Source organism: Salmo salar, chromosome 24 (assembly GCF_965601325.2).
Source record: "Salmo salar chromosome 24, fSalSal1, whole genome shotgun sequence".
Classification (NCBI taxonomy): Eukaryota; Metazoa; Chordata; class Actinopteri; order Salmoniformes; family Salmonidae; genus Salmo; species Salmo salar.
The window spans coordinates 9,711,266-9,729,910 of record NC_138314.1 but is presented as its reverse complement, the minus strand read 5'-3'; the positions used below and the strand labels follow the sequence as shown (position 1 = coordinate 9,729,910).

General features: G+C 49.4%; 1 protein-coding gene across 1 annotated transcript in view; it reads left to right on the top strand.

Annotated features, from left to right (window-relative positions):
- Positions 1-15,999, top strand: part of ptch1 (patched 1) — an 83,491-nt gene extending 67,492 nt beyond the window's left edge. Inside the window, exons 18-23 of the mRNA XM_082968790.1 lie at positions 1,722-1,859; positions 2,061-2,203; positions 9,198-9,297; positions 9,514-9,867; positions 10,014-10,551; positions 10,835-15,999. Coding sequence (XP_082824916.1) covers positions 1,722-1,859; positions 2,061-2,203; positions 9,198-9,297; positions 9,514-9,867; positions 10,014-10,550 — 1,272 coding nt within the window. The 3' untranslated portion in view covers position 10,551; positions 10,835-15,999. The remainder of the gene's footprint in view (positions 1-1,721; positions 1,860-2,060; positions 2,204-9,197; positions 9,298-9,513; positions 9,868-10,013; positions 10,552-10,834) is intronic.
- Positions 16,000-18,645: the final 2,646 nt, after the last annotated feature.

Genomic DNA, 18,645 nt, shown 5'->3' with positions numbered 1-18,645 from the left:
CACACACACAGGCGTTCCATCCTCCACCCACCACAGCCATCTTCAAAGGGCTGGGGCCCCCCTGTAACCTGAAACCTGTCAACTGATAATAGCACATCACAAATCTACAGAGCACCGCACACACACACACACACACACACACGAGCGCACACGAGCGCACGCACACGTTTGTTTTCTTCTCCTTATGGGGACCAAACAATTGATTCCCATTCAAAATCCCATTTTCCCTAAACCTAACCCCTAAACCTAACCCTTAACCTAACCCTAACCTTAAACCTAAACCCTAACCCTAACCCTAACCCTTAACCTAACCTTAAACCTAAACCCTAACCCTAAACCTAACCCTTAACCTAACCCTAACCTTAAACTCAAACCGTAAACCTAATCCCTAATTCTAACCCTAATTGTAACCCTAACCCTAAACCTAATCCCTAATTCTAACCCTAATTGTAACCCTAACACTAAACCTAATCCCTAATTCTAACCCTAAACCCAACCCCTAATTGTAACCCTAACCCCTAATTCTAACCCTAATTGTAACCCTAACCCTAAACCTAACCCCTAATTCTAACCCTAATTGTAACCCTAACACTAAACCTATCCCCTAATTCTAACCCTAACCCCTAATTGTAACCCTAACCCTAAACCTAACCCCTAATTCTAACCCTAATTGTAACCCTAACCCTAAACCTATCCCCTAATTCTAACCCTAACCCCTAATTGTAACCCTAACCCTAAACCTAACCCCTAATTCTAACCCTAATTGTAACCCTAACCCTAAACCTATCCCCTAATTCTAACCCTAACCCCTAATTGTAACCCTAACCCTAAACCTAACCCCTAATTCTAACCCTAATTCTAACCCTAACCCTAAACCTAACCCCTAATTCTAACCCTAATTGTAACCCTAACCCTAAACCTAACCCCTAATTCTAACCCTAATTGTAACCCTAACCCTAAACCTAACCCCTAATTCTAACCCTAATTGTAACCCTAACCCTAAACCTAACCACCAATTCTAACCCTATTTGTAACCCTAACCCTAAACCTATCCCCTAATTCTAACCCTAACCCCTAATTGTAACCCTAATTGTAACCCTAAACCTAAACCCTAATTCTAACCCTAATTGTAACCCTAACCCTAAACCTAACTCCTATACCTAAAATAGCGTTTTTCCTTTTGGGGACTGGTGAAATGTCCCCAATTGTCAGAATTGTCCATGTTTTACTGTCCTTGTGAGGGCTTCTGGTCCCGACAAGGATAGTAAAACCAAAAACATACACTCACCTACATACACACACACACTCACACACACACACACCACACACACCACACACACCACACACACACGCACACGCACACATTCAACTTAAGTCTCTCTCAGTACTTTCTGTACCAGTTCATGCTTGATGCGAGGGATCCTGTTTCTTCCCACCATAGACTAGAACAGTCATTAACGGCCATGTTGGGGGTCCTGACCCTCTGTATCCTGGCCCTGTCTCTGATGACCGTGGAGCTGTTTGGGTTCATGCTGGGGTCGTTCTCTGGGTTAAAACTGTACATGGTCACTCATGGTTATTAATGGTGTTGCGGTGTGTTTCAGGTGCTGGCCCTGTCTCTGATGACCGTGGAGCTGTTTGGGTTCATGCTGGGGTCGTTCTCTGGGTTAAAACTGTACATGGTCACTCATGGTTATTAATGGTGTTGCGGTGTGTTTCAGGTGCTGGTCCTGTCTCTGATGACCGTGGAGCTGTTTGGTATGATGGGGCTGATAGGGATCAAGCTCAGTGCTGTTCCTGTGGTCATCCTCATCGCCTCTGTGGGCATCGGAGTAGAGTTTACTGTCCATGTGGCTCTGGTGAGTACGCACACACACAGACACACGCACGCACACACACACACACACACGCACGCACACACACACACACACACACACACACGCACACACACACACACACCTACACATACAGAAAGTGGATTATGCTTTTACAAATGACAAGATCGTTTGTCTGAGTAAAGTGTGTGTGTGTGTGTGTGTGTGTGTGTGTGTGTGTTTCAGGCATTCCTCACAGCGATAGGGGACCGTAACAGGCGGGCAGTGCTGGCGTTAGAACACATGTTTGCTCCGGTTTTGGACGGAGCCTTTTCTACTCTACTAGGAGTCCTCATGCTGGCAGGCTCCGAGTTTGACTTCATCGTCAGGTGAGTGGGACATAGACACACTCTCTCTCTCTCTCTCTCTCTCTCTCTCTCTCTCTCTCTCTCTCTCTCTCTCTCTCTCTCTCTCTCTCTCTCTCTCTCTCTCTCTCTCTCTCTCTCTCTCTCTCTCTCTCTCTCTCTCTCTCCTCTCTCTCTCTCTCTCTCTCTCAGTCTGTGGCGTGGCGTCTTGGCGTCAGTAGAGCCTGTATGTCACACAGGAATATACCTGAAACACCACTCATCCGTAAAAGGCCGCTTTTCCCTCCATAAATGTTCAACACACACACACACACGCGCACACACGCGCACACGCACACACACACACACACACACTTCAATCCTGCTGTAGTTGACTGTCTTAAAGGAAACTCAAGGGCAGGAGAGAGTGGTGAAGGGCAGAGAGGAAGAGAGGAGGGGAAGGAGAGGGGTGAGAGAGACAGAGAGAGAGTGAGAAAGAGAGAGCTGGAAAGTCTTCTGGCTTTTGTAATCTCCTACAGCTAGTTTAACTGGGCTCTCCAGACATTTACAAGGCTGGGGGGGGGGGGTGGAAATTAAAACTGACACATTGTGTGTGTGTGCGCGCGTGCGTGCATGTTTGTGTGGGCACACAAATGAGAACATTAGTCATTCCTACCTTTCTATAGGATGAGAAAAGCAGAGGTAAGCCAGAGTTCCTATTACTAAGTGCTAAGCATGTTGGAACACTGAATATGTAACATCTGCAGACGACTGTCTAGGTAGCCATTAAAGGGATACTTCAGGGTTTTGGCAATACCTGCACATTTCATTTTATTTCCCTAAGCTTAATTAGGCTTTGTAGTGAGGGACGGGGACGGGGGCTTAGGACCGACTTTGGGAAACCCTGGTCTATGGTATCTACTAGCATGCTAGCAATTACTATAGACTTCCAGTCATTAGCTTTAACGCTAATTAGCAATTTTTGTGGGGGTTAACAACTTCATTCATTCAACAAAAAAAAAACTTTAAATGAGCTGGCTTTTTAATGTGGGTGATCTATCCCTTTAAGCGGGCCACCTCCACCCATGTGGTCCGAAAACACACAGACACACACACACACACTGCCCTGCTCCCTGACCTTATAATCATGGGGGTCAACGATGACGTGCCAGGGAGTGAGAGTGCACACACCCACACACTAACCCGTCCTTCTCTCCTCCCCTCCTCTGGTTCACACTGATCTCAGGATCTGTCTCAGGCCATTTCAAGTGTGGGGTGTTTTTTCCCCAAACAAAGCAGCGCCAGAAGACTGCAGAATAACAGCACAGCCTGCTCATATTTTTCTGCTCACGCTGAAAGAAATGTTGCCCTGACTTTCCCTGTTAACCCCACAAATGTTTTCACTCTAAACAGCTCCAGCACTGTGTGTGGGTGTTCGAGTGGAGATGTGGCTTTAAACCAAAGCAGAAGCTCTGTGACTCCAGCTACTTTCCCCCTCTCAAAGTCTAGAGCGATACCAACAGAGGAGAGGAGAGGAGAGGAGAGGAGAGGAGAGGAGAGGAGAGGAGAGGAGAGGAGAGGAGAGGAGAGGAGAGGAGAGGAGAGGAGAGATAAAGGCTTTAGGTCTATTCTCCCCCACTTCATTCGTTTAAAAGCATGGGACTATCTTGAACAAAAAAGTCTATACAAAACCAGTACATGTTCACTTCAGTCACAACGTGTATGGGTCATGTTATTGTGAGGCTGGTTAGGTTGATGGAGAGCACGCCACAGCTGTCAGCTAAACACAACCTACCCCACACGCCCTGTCTCCAGACTCCCTCACTGTATCCCCAGCCTCCCTCACTGTATCTCCAGCCTCCCTCACTGTATCTCCAGACTCCCTCACTGTATCCCCAGCCTCCCTCACTGTATCTCCAGACTCGCTCACTGTATCTCCAGACTCCCTCACTGTATCTCCAGACTCCCTCACTGTATCCCCAGCCTCCCTCACTGTATCCCCAGCCTCCCTCACTGTATCTCCAGACTCCCTCACTGTATCTCCAGACTCCCTCACTGTATCTCCAGACTCCCTCACTGTATCTCCAGACTCCCTCACTGTATCTCCAGACTCCCTCACTGTATCTCCAGACTCCCTCACTGTATCTCCAGACTCCCTCACTGTATCTCCAGACTCCCTCACTGTATCTCCAGCCTCCCTCACTGTATCTCCAGACTCCCTCACTGTATCTCCAGCCTCCCTCACTGTATCTCCAGACTCCCTCACTGTATCCCCAGACTCCCTCACTGTATCTCCAGACTCCCTCACTGTATCTCCAGACTCCCTCACTGTATCCCCAGTCTCCCTCACTGTATCCCCAGACTCCCTCACTGTATCCCCAGACTCCCTCACTGTATCTCCAGACTCCCTCACTGTATCCCCAGACTCCCTCACTGTATCCCCAGACTCCCTCACTATATCCCCAGCCCCATCACTATATCCCCAGCCCCATCACTATATCCCCAGCCCCATCACTATATCCCCAGCCCCATCACTATATCCCCAACCCCCATCACTATATCCCCAGCCCCATCACTATATCCCCAGCCCCATCACTGTATCCCCAGCCCCATCACTATATCCCCAACACCATCACTATATCCCCACCCTCCCTCACTGTATCCCCAGCCCCCATCACTATATCCCCAGCCTCCCTCACTGTATCCCCAACCCCCATCACTCTATCCCCAACCCCATCACTATATCCCCAGCCCCATCACTATATCCCCAGCCCCATCACTATATCCCCAGCCCCATCACTATATCCCCAGCCTCCATCACTATATCCCCAGCCTCCATCACTATATCCCCAGCCCCCATCACTGTATCCCCAGCCCCCATCACTGTATCCCCAGCCCCCATCACTGTATCCCCAGCCCCCATCACTATATCCCCAGCCCCCATCACTATATCCCCAGCCCCCATCACTGTATCCCCAGCCCCATCACTGTATCCCCAGCCCCATCACTATATCCCCAGCCCCCATCACTGTATCCCCAGCCCCATCACTGTATCCCCAGCCCCCATCACTGTATCCCCAGCCCCCATCACTGTATCCCCAGCCCCATCACTGTATCCCCAGCCCACATCACTGTATCCCCAGCCCCATCACTTATCCCCAGCTCCCTCACTGTATCCCCAGTCTCCCTCACTGTAGCCTTATCCTCCCTCACTGTAGCCCCATTCTCCCTCACTGTATCCCCAGTCTCCCTCACTGTAGCCGTATCCTCCCTCACTGTAGCCCCATTCTCCCTCACTGTATCCCCAGCCCCCCTCACTGTATCCCCAGCCCACATCACTGTATCCCCATTCTCCCTCACTGTATCCCCAGTCTCCCTCACTGTAGCCTTATCCTCCCTCACTGTAGCCCCATTCTCCCTCACTGTATCCCCAGCCCCCCTCACTGTATCCCCAGCCCACATCACTGTATCCCCATTCTCCCTCACTGTATCCCCAGTCTCCCTCACTGTAGCCGTATCCTCCCTCACTGTAGCCCCATTCTCCCTCACTGTATCCCCAGCCCCCCTCACTGTATCCCCAGCTCCCTCACTGTATCCTCAGCCCCCTCACTGTAGCCCCATTCTCCCTCACTGTATCCCCAGCCCCCTCACTGTAGCCCCATTCTCCCTCACTGTATCCCCAGCCCCCCTCACTGTATCCTCAGCCCCCCTCACTGTAGCCCCATTTTCCCTCACTGTATCCCCAGCTCCCTCACTGTATCCTCAGCCCCCCTCACTGTAGCCCCATTCTCCCTCACTGTATCCTCAGCCCCCCTCACTGTAGCCCCATTCTCCCTCACTGTATCCCCAGCCCCCCTCACTGTATCCTCAGCCCCCCTCACTGTAGCCCCATTTTCCCTCACTGTATCCCCAGCTCCCTCACTGTATCCTCAGCCCCCCTCACTGTAGCCCCATTCTCCCTCACTGTATCCTCAGCCCCCCTCACTGTAGCCCCATTCTCCCTCACTGTATCCCCAGCCCCCCTCACTGTATCCTCAGCCCCCCTCACTGTATCCTCAGCCCCCCTCACTGTAGCCCCATTCTCCCTCACTGTATCCCCAGCCCCCCTCACTGTATCCTCAGCCCCCCTCACTGTAGCCCCATTCTCCCTCACTGTATCCTCAGGCCCCCCTCACTGTAGCCCCATTCTCCCTCACTGTATCCTCAGCCCCCCTCACTGTAGCCCCGGCCATAGCCTGCCTAAATAAGGCCTGTTTATTGTTGCTACTTCACCGGGCAAACTGAACCAGCAGCTCTCTCTCTTCTCTTCTCGCCTCTTCTCTCTCTTTCTCTCTCCATCATTCATGGAGGACAGACAGACAGACAGCATAGTGTAGTAGGCCAACCATACTGTCTGGACATGGATTGGATCTCCCCGTGCTCCGTTACCCTATGCAGACCCTACGCTGGAATTCCTTCTCCACTCCGACCGACACATACCCCCACACACACGCATAGACGCACACACATACTGAATCATATATACACACACATTTCATGCACACTAACACACACGCAGATCAGTTCTAAATGTGTCAGTGCGTTTAGTCTGAGGCCCAGTTGTGTAGCATACCAGCTGGCGGGAGCCAATGTGACTCACACACACACACAAACACCACACACACACACACACACACACACACACACACTCACACAAACACACACACACACACACACACACACACACACACTGCAATGTCATGCCATTGTAACAGAAACGCTTCTGCTATGAACAACTTAACAACTGAATGAAGGCATGTCCAGGACCCGTATCCACACAGCCTCTCAGAGTACGAGTGCTGATCTAGGATCAGGTCCCCCACCTGTCCATAGAGATATAGGATCTTAATTTGATCACTCAGTGTATTCAAGGCATCAAAAGGCTGCTAAAGTGTGTAATATTCACTTTAAAATGAGTTGATTTGCCCTAATAATTTTTTTTTCAACCCCTACAAAAAATCTCCATGATTTATAATCAACATAATCCTTTACATGTTCTGTTGCTGCAGGATTATTTTCCTGTTGAAGCAAACTCTCTCAAATCAAGATCCTACATCTGTACACAGTAGGAACACCTTACTAATATTGAGTTGCACACAAGCCTAAGATCACCATGCGCAATGCTAAGCGTCGGCTGGAGTGGTGTAAAGCTCGCCACCATTGGACTCGGGAGCAGTGGAAACGCATTCTCTGGAGTGACGAATCACGCTTCACCATCTGGCAGTTCGACAGACGAATCTGGGTTTGGCGGATGCCAGGAGAACGCTACCTGTCCCAATGCATAGTGCCAACTTTAAAGTTTGGTGGAGGAGGAATAATGGTCTGGTGGCTGTTTTTCATGGTTCGGACTCCTTAGTTCCAGTGAAGGGAAATCGAAATGCTACAGCATGACATGCACAAAGTGAGGTCCATACAGAAATGGTTTGTCGAGATCGGTGTGGAAGAACTTGACTGGCCTGCACAGAACCCTGACCTCAACCCCATCGAACACCTTTTGGATGAATTGGAACGCCGACTGCAAGCCAGGCCTAATTGCCCAACATCAGTGCCCAGCCTCACTAATGCTCTTGTGGCTGAATGGAAGCAAGTCCCCGCAGCAATGTTCCAACATCTAGTGGGATGCCTTCCCAGAAGAGTGGAGGCTGTAATAGCAGCAAATCGGGGGCCAACTCCATATTAATGCCCATGATTTTGGAATGAGATGTTGGATGAGCAGGTGTCCACATACTTCTGTTTATGTAGTGTATATACAGGGGAACGGGGGAAAGTCATCCTTAATGAAGGAGCTGGAGTGGAGAGAGAGAGAGAATGAGTTAGAGAGAGACAAGGAGAGAGAGAGAGAGAGAGAGACGGGGATTTAGAGAGGAGATTGGGGGGTCTTACCTGATACACTGGAGATTTAATTAGACGGGGGGATTGTAGAGCGCCGGGAATTTCACATGGGCTTAGCTGAAAAGAAGGGAAAGAGGGAAAGAAAGAGAGGTAGAGAGAGGCCAGGGAGGGGGGTGTGTTCTCTTCTTCCTAGACTAAATCTATACCCTTCACTTCATTTGTTTCCTTCTTTTTTAGAGGAGAGGAGAGAGGCCCCTGCTCCCCTCTTTCCCCCTCAACCCCCTCCTCCCCCCCTCCACCCCCGTCATCCCCCTTCACCACATTCCTGACTGCTTTGTTTTCTTCATGTTTGCTTATACCACACACCCAAAGAAGTGCCCCCTTTCTCCCTCCCTCCCGTCTCTCCCCCTCTTTTTCCATGCCTTTGAATTAACCAACTCCAGCTAATTATGCTTCTTTCTCTTTCTCTGTGCGGCTTTCTAAAGACTAACCCTCTTTGGCAGGACTTAGTAACACACAAGGTACATTTATATTTTCTACCAAACCAACGCGTGGGTGTGTGTGTGTGTGTGTGTGTGTGTGTGTGTGTGTGTGTGTGTGTGTGTGTGTGTGTGTGTGTGTGTGTGTGTGTGTGTGTGTGTGTGTGTGTGTGCGTGTGTGTGTGTGTGTGTGTGTGGTGTGTTTGTCTGAGTATTTAATCAGACATGTGTAATGGTTCATCTAGTGCATGTTTGTCCTTGTCTAAGCCTCTCTCCTGTTGATCTGTGGTTTCTCCAGGTATCCTCTTTGTAGTCACACACACATGCACACACACGCACGCACGCACGCACACACACACACACACACACACACACACACACACACACGCACGCACACACACACCACACACAAACGCAGTCATGCTGGCGTACACTGTTGTTTCTCTATGGGTTCTGCAGGTGTGTTTTTGCTCTAATGCCTGTGTTTGGTGTTCACTGTGGTTGTCACAGGTATTTCAATGTGATGCTGCCAATGTTCCATTGGTTCAGTTGGCCAAAGCATCTGCCAAAATGACCACAGTATGTTAATGGTTGGGACTGTTTGCATTTTATCTTCTGCGGTGTTGGTCTGTGGTGTTTGATGGAATGGCACGCCCATGTTAACGGTACACTGTGTTGGATTGTTGCAGGTATTTCTTTGCTGTGCTGGCCATCCTGACAGTTCTGGGAGTGCTGAATGGTTTGGTCCTTCTTCCTGTGTTGCTGTCCTACTTCGGCCCCTACCCAGAGGTCAGATGGTTTCTCCCGTTTTAGACATCTATATAGCTCCACCCCGTAGCAGGAAATGCCACGCTCACACGTTTTTTTTACACACATATTTTGGTGAACCGACGCCAACTTTTGATTGGGTGTTCTAACACGAGCTCCCATGAAATGACTCGGCAGCGTAGTTTGCGTAAAAAATCCCACTCATCTCCTCACACCTCCTTTCACTGTCCCCCTCAGGTGACCCCTGTGGATGGGCGTAGCCGGTTACCCACCCCTTCCCCGGAGCCTCCTCCTCACGTGGTACGCTTCTCAGTCCGCCCACGCCACACCACCTCCGGCACGGGCACAGGAACGGGCTCTGACTCGTCCGACTCTGAGTACAGCTCCAACACCACGGGATCAGGCATCAGCCAGGAGCTGCAGCAGTACGACCTCCCTGCCACTAGGGGCAGAGCTGGGAGAACAGAGGACATGCAGTACGGCACCCAGACCAGCAGGGGCAGAGCTGTTAGAACAGAGGAGGTGCGACTAGGAGCAGGGCCAAGAAGGACAGCTAGACAAGGAGACGCCACGGCCTACTCTGTGTCTTCTGTAAGTGCTTTGGATAATGCACACATATATATATACACACACACACACACACACACACACACACACACACACACGTGACAAATGCTCACACTCTCCGTGCGAGATGTGTACAAGTTGTTCTGATTTTCTGATCTTTCTCTCGTCAGTCGGTCCTGCCGGAGTCAGGGGCCCACCCTGGTACATCCCGTCGCTTCAGCAAAAGGGACCTACAGTCGCTGCCCCCAGCACGCCCGCGCATGGACGCTTTTGAGGACGCTACCGAGGCTGGAGGCCATTACAGCTCCGGAGGCCATTTTGGCTCGGGCGGCCACAGAGAACGCTCCGCGGGGCACAGGACCCGTCCATCCCACAACCCCCGGCCCAATCACCACCAACCTCACCACCCTAACCCCGCCCCTACTTACTGTCAGCCAATCACCACGGTAACGGCCTCTGCGTCGGTTACCGTCGCCGTCCACTCTGCCCCTCCCCCCACTCAGAGCCCCACTTCCTCTTACCCAGGACACACTGCAGCAAACAGTTACCACACAGCAGGCGGCGCAGAGCCGGTGCCTACCTTCCAGGACCCCCATGTGCCACTGGAGGTCCATATCAGCCGCAGAGGAACCAAGATGGAGGCCATGGAGCTCCAGGATGTGGAGTGTGAGGCAGCTGAGAGCGACTGTGGCAAGAGGGCAAGCTGAGGTAAGCCCCAATGGAGTTTGTAGCTTCTCATGACAATGAAGACATTCACATGTTTGATATTACATCCACAAAGGACTTGAATTGAATGTGCCTGTTCCTTTTTCTTCTTCGATTCTTTTTAAACTTGCAAATATGTCCCCATTCAGTCCATCAAAAGTCCACCCTTTTCTTTGGGCTGCAAACTGAACATAATATATTCAGCGTTGCGCCCTCAGAGAGTGAGATGTACGTGTTGTCCTGACACTCTCCTAACCGTGTGTTGTCTGTCTCCCTTTTGTTCCAGTGGAGGAGAGCAGAAGTACAACGGCCAAAGATGACTCCCTCTCTCACTCAGCGGCCCCCAGCGCAGCGACACGCATAACCCAGTGGTGGCTAGCGACATGGTGCTCAACCCTACTGGAACCCAGTGGTGGCTATCGCCATGGTGCTCAACCCTACTGGAACCCATTGGTGGCTAGCGCCATGGTGCTCAACCCTACTGGAACCCAGTGGTGGCTAGCGACATGGTGCTCAGCCCTACTGGAACCCAGTGGTGGCTAGCGACATGGTGCTCAAGCCTACTGGAACCCAGTGGTGGCTAGCGCCATGGTGCTCAACCCTACTGGAACCCAGTGGTGGCTATCGCCATGGTGCTCAACCCTACTGGAACCCAGTGGTGGCTATCGCCATGGTGCTCAACCCTACTGGAACCCAGTGGTGGCTAGCGACATGGTGCTCAACCCTACTGGAACCCAGTGGTGGCTATCGCCATGGTGCTCAACCCTACTGGAACCCAGTGGTGGCTAGCGCCATGGTGCTCAACCCTACTGGAACCCAGTGGTGGCTAGCGACATGGTGCTCCATCCTACTGGAACCCAGTGGTGGCTAGCGACATGGTGCTCAACCCTACTGGAACCCAGTGGTGGCTAGCGACATGGTGCTCAACCCTACTGGAACCCAGTGGTGGCTATCGCCATGGTGCTCAACCCTACTGGAACCCAGTGGTGGCTAGCGCCATGGTGCTCAACCCTACTGGAACCCAGTGGTGGCTAGCGACATGGTGCTCAACCCTACTGGAACCCAGTGGTGGCTAGCGACATGGTGCTCAACCCTACTGGAACCCAGTGGTGGCTAGCGACATGGTGCTCAACCCTACTGGAACCCAGTGGTGGCTAGCGACATGGTGCTCCATCCTACTGGAACCCAGTGGTGGCTAGCGCCATGGTGCTCAACCCTACTGGAACCCAGTGGTGGCTAGCGCCATGGTGCTCAACCCTACTGGAACCCAGTGGTGGCTAGCGCCATGGTGCTCAAGCCTACTGGAACCCAGTGGTGGCTAGCGCCATGGTGCTCAACCCTACTGGAACCCAGTGGTGGCTAGCGACATGGTGCTCAACCCTACTGGAACCCAGTGGTGGCTAGCGACATGGTGCTCAACCCTACTGGAACCCAGTGGATGTTTGTTTCAGATATCTCTATTCATATTTAAAAGATGTACACTCATGTAAATATGAAAACAAAAATAGCTATAATTTAGGAGCTGTACAACTCCTTTTTTAAACAGACTGGGGACGTCATTTTGTATGGCGTGTGTGTGTGTGTGTGCGTGTGCGCGTGCGTGTGTGTGTGTGTGTGTGAAATCTCTGATTACTGTTCACTCATCTGTGGATCTGTGCCATGAGGAAACTTCATCTAGACAATACATTTCAGCATACATTGTTGCTGCTTAAGATATTTTGGTAATGATGTATGATACTTGTGTATAATAACTTGTATAATAATTCTATGCAAATGTTTCTTTTACGTTATAAAGAGGTGAGCGAGTGTGCAAAGGTGATTGTGTGTTTGCGTGTGTGTGTGTGTGTGTGTGTGTGTGTAAATCATCAGATCCATCTCTCAAGAAACAGGCTAACGATCACGTCATGTGAAGCGTTACACAATAACTACACGGAGATTGTGTGTGTGTGTGTGTGTGTGTGTACGTGCGTGTGTGTATGTTTGTGTATAAAGGTACGCTTTTTTTTTTTAACGGTTAATTTGCTTATCACAAACCTGTGGTAGTTATGAAACAATTACTGTTGAACTCTGACTCACGCTATGCGTGCTATTTAAGACGAGCAGATTATGAAGAAGATATACAGCTGTGTTGTTTGTGACTGTCCCTCCGTAGTAGCGTCCGCATCGTCTCTGCTCTGAGCTCTTGTGTTGCTGTCTGGTTGCCTGGGGGATTGTTTTACTGTAAAAGGCCATGCGTGCCTTGGCTGTCCCTCGGACTCAATTACCCATCTCCCCTTTTCTCTGGTGATGTCATAGCTCTCGGCAGCCATCTTGTAGTAGCATGAGTGGGCGTAAAAGTATCACTCCCGTTGCTAATGAATATTACAGTTGGAGTACAAAACCCATGGTGGCTAGTCAAAGCCATTACGGAGGATGTTTTTGTGTTGTTTTTTTGTTTTGTTTCTCGTGAATGTAACTTCTGTTATTCTAACTGTAAATATACTGTACTTGTCAAAAGTTTGGACACACCTACTTATTCAAGGTTTTTCTTTATTTGTACTATTTTCTACATTGTAGAAAAATAGGAATACATCCAAACTATGAAATAACACATATGGAATCACGTAGTAACTCAAAAAGTGTTAAACAAATCAAAATATATTTTATATTTGAGATTCTTCAAAGTAGCCACCCTTTGCCCTGATGACAGCTTTTCACACGCTTGGCATTCTCTCAACCAGCTTCACCTGGAATGCTTTTCTAACAGTCTTGAAGGAGTTCCTACATATGCTGAGCACTTGTAGGCTGCTTTTCCTTCACTCTGCGGTCCAACTCATCCCAAACCATCTCAATTGGGTTTAGGTTGGGTGATTGTAGAAGCCAGGTCATCTGATGCAGCACTCCATCACTCTCCTTGGTCAAATAACCCTTACACAGCCTGGAGGTGTGTCAGGTCATTGTCCTGTTGAAAAACAAATGAGAGTCCCACTAAGCGCAAACCAGATGGGATGGCGTATCGCTGCAGAATGCTGTGGTAGCCATGCTGGCTGGTTAAGTGTGCCTTGAATTCTAAATGAATCACTGACAGTGTCACCAGCAAAGCACACCCACACCATCACACCTCCTCCTCCATGCTTCACGGTGGGAACCACACATGTGGATATAATCCATTCACATACTCTGCGTCTCACAAAGACAGTGCGGTTAGAACCAAAAATGTCCAATTTGGACTCATCAGACCAAAGGACAGATTACCACCGGTCTAATGTCCATTGCTCGTGTTTCCTGGCCCAAGCAAGTCTCTTCTTCTTATTGGTGTCCTTTAGTAGTGGTTTCTTTGCAGCAATTTGACCATGAATGCCTGATTCACGCAGTCTCCTCTGAACAGTTGATGTTGAGTTGTTTGTGTTACTTGAACTCTGTGAAGCATTTATTTGGGCTGCAATTTCTGAGGCTGGTAACTTTAACTTATTAACTTATTCTCTGCAGCAGAGGTAGCTCTGGGTCTTCCTTTCCTGGTTTTTGTGACTGCACTTGAAGAAACTTTCAAAGGTCTTGAAATTTTACGAATTGACCCGACCTTCATGTCTAAGTAATGATGGACTTTTGTTTCTCTTTGCTTATTGGAGCTGTTCTTCCCGTAATATGGACTTGGTCTTATACCAAATAGGGCTGTCCTCTGTATACCACCCCTACCTTGTCACAACACAACTGATTGGTTCAAACGCATTAAGAAGGAAAGAAATTCCACAAATTAACTTTTAAGAAGGCACACCTGTTAATTGAAATGCAAAAGGTGGCTACTTTGAAGAATCAAAGATATAAAATATATTCAGATTTGTTTAACAGTTTTTTGGTTACTACATGATTCCATATGTGTTAATTTCATAGTTTGTTTTGATGACTTCTACAATGTAGAAAATAGTCAAAATAAAGAAAAACATTTGAATGATTAGGTGTTTCCAAACCTTTGACTGGTACTGTACATATTACCTCTAGTGATAAGCTACACCTAGGATACTACCCTACTCAGCCTGACACTGCATTACACGTTTCATTCACAACAAAGTCTTACTCTCTCTCCATCCCCCTCTTTCTTCCTCTTCATCCAATAAGCTACCCGTCCAGAGAGCTAAAGGGTTAAGCACTATCTGGTCTAACAAAACGTGGGGGGTGTGTGTGTGTGTGTGTGTGTGTGTGTGTGTGTGTGTGTGTGTGTGTGTGTGTGCGTGTGCGTGTGTGTGTCTGTCCGTGTGTCCGTCTTCCTCTCTCTCTGTCCTCCTCAGTGACAGCAAAGACAACTGGCCCCAATTTAGCCCAGCCGTCCCTACTGACCTCACCTCGTAAAAATCCACAACATAACGCCATGACACTAATTGGAAGTTCCCCCTCAACTGCCAAATGGCACAGGCCAGAGCCTCAGGGGTCAGGGTTCACCAAGCCCCCCCCCCCCCCCCTCACGATCAGCCCGGTGTGTGTGTGTGTGTGTGTCAGTCGCGTCTTGTGTAGCTCCCCCATACACCACCCACCCTCCCACTCACACACATATCCCGACCCCCCCTAACCTTCCATACACACAGACTTCCTGTCCAACACGTGTAGCTACGTGTGTCATTTTCTCCCAGAAGTCTTAACTGTGTCGTTAGTATCCCCCTCCATTGTCCATATGTCCTGTCAGCTGCTTGTGTGAAATTCTTTTTTTTAATTTGTGGGTTTATTTCTTTTTGTTTTCTCCTGATGTCACATTGGCAGTAATGGAGAGAAATCATGGCGGGCAACTATTTTCTTCATTTTTGAAATGTTTGGGGGTTTTTTCGACGTTGGATTTGCGATATTTATATTTTTGTATTATAAGATGTTTTTTTGTTTTTGTTTTCTTTCGTTATTGGTCATCAATGCCAGTGGATAACAAATGCAGGGATTTTTATGTCTATTGAAAAACACTATTACAGTGATTGTTTTGACATGAATGGTGTTTGATCTGTATAAAGTGCTTACTAATGTTAAATAGGAGGAACAAAAGACTATATAGCATTTACACTACAAGACTCACCATAGCTCTTAGAGGATTTTAAAAGGAAGGAAAATCAATGGTTTTCTGCAGACTTCCATTTGGTCTTCGTTGGCGAGGATATATATTGTTTCAGTTACAAAGATAAATGTATGCCATATAATTTATTTATATGAAAATTTATTTTTGTAGTATACATAGTAGTTGTCAAGTTATTTGACGGAAGTATATTTTTAAAGAGTTTATATGTAATGATACCGTAACAGAGGAAATCCTAAGGTGGACTCTTTCACTGATGACATTGACAGTCAGTATTATCTATCACAGGGGAGAGAAAACTCAGCAAGCTGTTTCTATGGGTTTGTCAAATGCTGGCCATGAAAGTAGAAGTTGTACTAGCTCTCTAAATATTAATGTTCAAACACTGATAGAATTCTAACAAATAAAAATATTATAACTTATTTGTCTCTTTGTTTTCTAACGTCAATAAATGGATGTGAAAAGAATCGTTTGTTGTTGACAGTGGGCCGATGATTTCAGAAAGGGGGTTGATATCCTGAAAGACAGAACATCCAATAACGGTTTTATGTGAGGTACAGTATGTACATGACACACGATATGATGCTTGCCACAAATTACAACACCTTTTCATAATAGTAAAATACACACAACATAAGTCCCACTCGTTTTAGTGTGTTTTTAAACACCCATAGTGTTTCCCATGTTGGACATAATAGAAATTAGTAGTTACAATATGTTTATTGACTTAAGTGTGGTCAAAATACTTGTTAATTATGGAGCGTTTCCCCCTGTCCACCACTAGGTCAAAACCTGTTAGGTGTACAATGAACCATATAACCGCCCTGTCCTCCCCCCTTCTCCTCTCCTCTGCTCTCCTCTCCCGCCTTTCCATTGGAGCTTGCTGACATCTGGTCCTGAATCCAGCAGCTCCTAACAGCCAACACCACCTCCCTCCTTCCCATTCCTCCCACTCTGCTCCCCTGTTCGGTATGATTTTGATGGACAGCTTTATAGACTGCAAGGAAATTGGTTGTAGTTACAATACAGCTGGTCTGTTCGGAGTAATGAAAAAGGGCATGTGGCCTTGAACTCATAGCAATGGAGACCCAGTCAGACTCAGACTAGCTCCTCTCTTTGTCCGCTGACTAACTGGCTGATGGACTGTCTGACTGACTGACTGACTGACTGACTGACTGACTGACTGACTGACTGACTGACTGACTGACTGACTGACTGACTGCATGGGTGGCGCCCATCTACTCTCATACACTCAACATGGATGGCTATGTTCAGAAGAGGGAAAAATTCCAGCGCGATGCAGAAAGAAGATTATTCTCTGGCAGTGTTTCCCAACTCCGGTCCTCCAGTACCCCCAACAGTCCTCCAATACCTCCAACAGTCCTCCAGTTCCCCCAACAGTCCTCCAATACCCCCAACAGTCCTCCAATACCCCCAACAGTCCTCCAGTTCCCCCAACAGTCCTCCAGTTCCCCCAACAGTCCTCCAGTTCCCCCAACAGTCCTCCAGTTCCCCCAACAGTCCTCCAATACCCCCAACAGTCCTCCAATACCCCCAACAGTCCTCCAGTTCCCCCAACAGTCCTCCAGTACCCCCAACAGTCCTCCAGTTCCCCCAACAGTCCTCCAGTTCCCCCAACAGTCCTCCAGTTCCCCCAACAGTCCTCCAGTTCCCCCAACAGTCCTCCAGTTCCCCCAACAGTCCTCCAGTACCCCCAACAGTCCTCCAATACCCCCAACAGTCCTCCAGTTCCCCCAACAGTCCTCCAGTTCCCCCAACAGTCCTCCAGTTCCCCCAACAGTCCTCCAGTTCCCCCAACAGTCCTCCAGTACCCCCAACAGTCCTCCAGTACCCCCAACAGTCCTCCAGTAACCCCAACAGTCCTCCAGTTCCCCCAACAGTCCTCCTGTCCCCAACAGTCCTCCAGTACCCCCAACAGTCCTCAAGTAACCCCAACAGTCCTCCAATACCCTAACAGCGCTCCAGTACCCCCAACAGTCCTCCAGTACCCCAACAGCGCTCCAGTACCCCCAACAGTCCTCCAGTAACCGCAACAGTCCTCCAGTACCCCCAACAGTCCTCCAGTTCCCCCAACAGTCCTCCAGTTCCCCCAATAGTCCTCCAGTACCCCCAACAGTCCTCCAGTTCCCCCAACAGTCCTCCAATACCTCCAACAGTCCTCCAGTTCCCCCAACAGTCCTCCAATACCCCCAACAGTCCTCCAGTTCCCCCAACAGTCCTCCAGTACCCCCAACAGTCCTCCAGTTCCCCCAACAGTCCTCCAATACCCCCAACAGTCCTCCATTACCCCCAACAGTCCTCCAGTTCCCCCAACAGTCCTCCAGTTCCCCCAACAGTCCTCCAGTTCCCCCAACAGTCCTCCAGTACCCCCAACAGTCCTCCAGTTCCCCCAACAGTCCTCCAGTTCCCCCAACAGTCCTCCAGTACCCCCAACAGTCCTCCAGTTCCCCCAACAGTCCTCCAATACCCCCAACAGTCCTCCATTACCCCCAACAGTCCTCCAGTTCCCCCAACAGTCCTCCAGTACCCCCAACAGTCCTCCAGTTCCCCCAACAGTCCTCCAATACCCCCAACAGTCCTCCATTACCCCCAACAGTCCTCCAATACCCCCAACAGTCCTCCAGTTCCCCCAACAGTCCTCCAGTTCCCCCAACAGTCCTCCTGTCCCCCAACAGTCCTCCAGTACCCCCAACAGTCCTCAAGTAACCCCAACAGTCCTCCAATACCCTAACAGCGCTCCAGTACCCCCAACAGTCCTCCAGTACCCCCAACAGCGCTCCAGTACCCCCAACAGCGCTCCAGTACCCCAACAGCGCTCCAGTACCCCAACAGTCCTCCAGTAACCCCAACAGTCCTCAAGTACCCCAACAGCGCTCCAGTACCCCCAACAGTCCTCCAGTACCCCCAACAGTCCTCCAGTACCCACAACAGTCCTCCAGTACCCCCAACAGTCCTCCAGTACCCCCAACAGTCCTCCAGTTCCCCCAACAGTCCTCCATTACCCCCAACAGTCCTCCAGTTCCCCCAACAGTCCTCCAGTTCCCCCA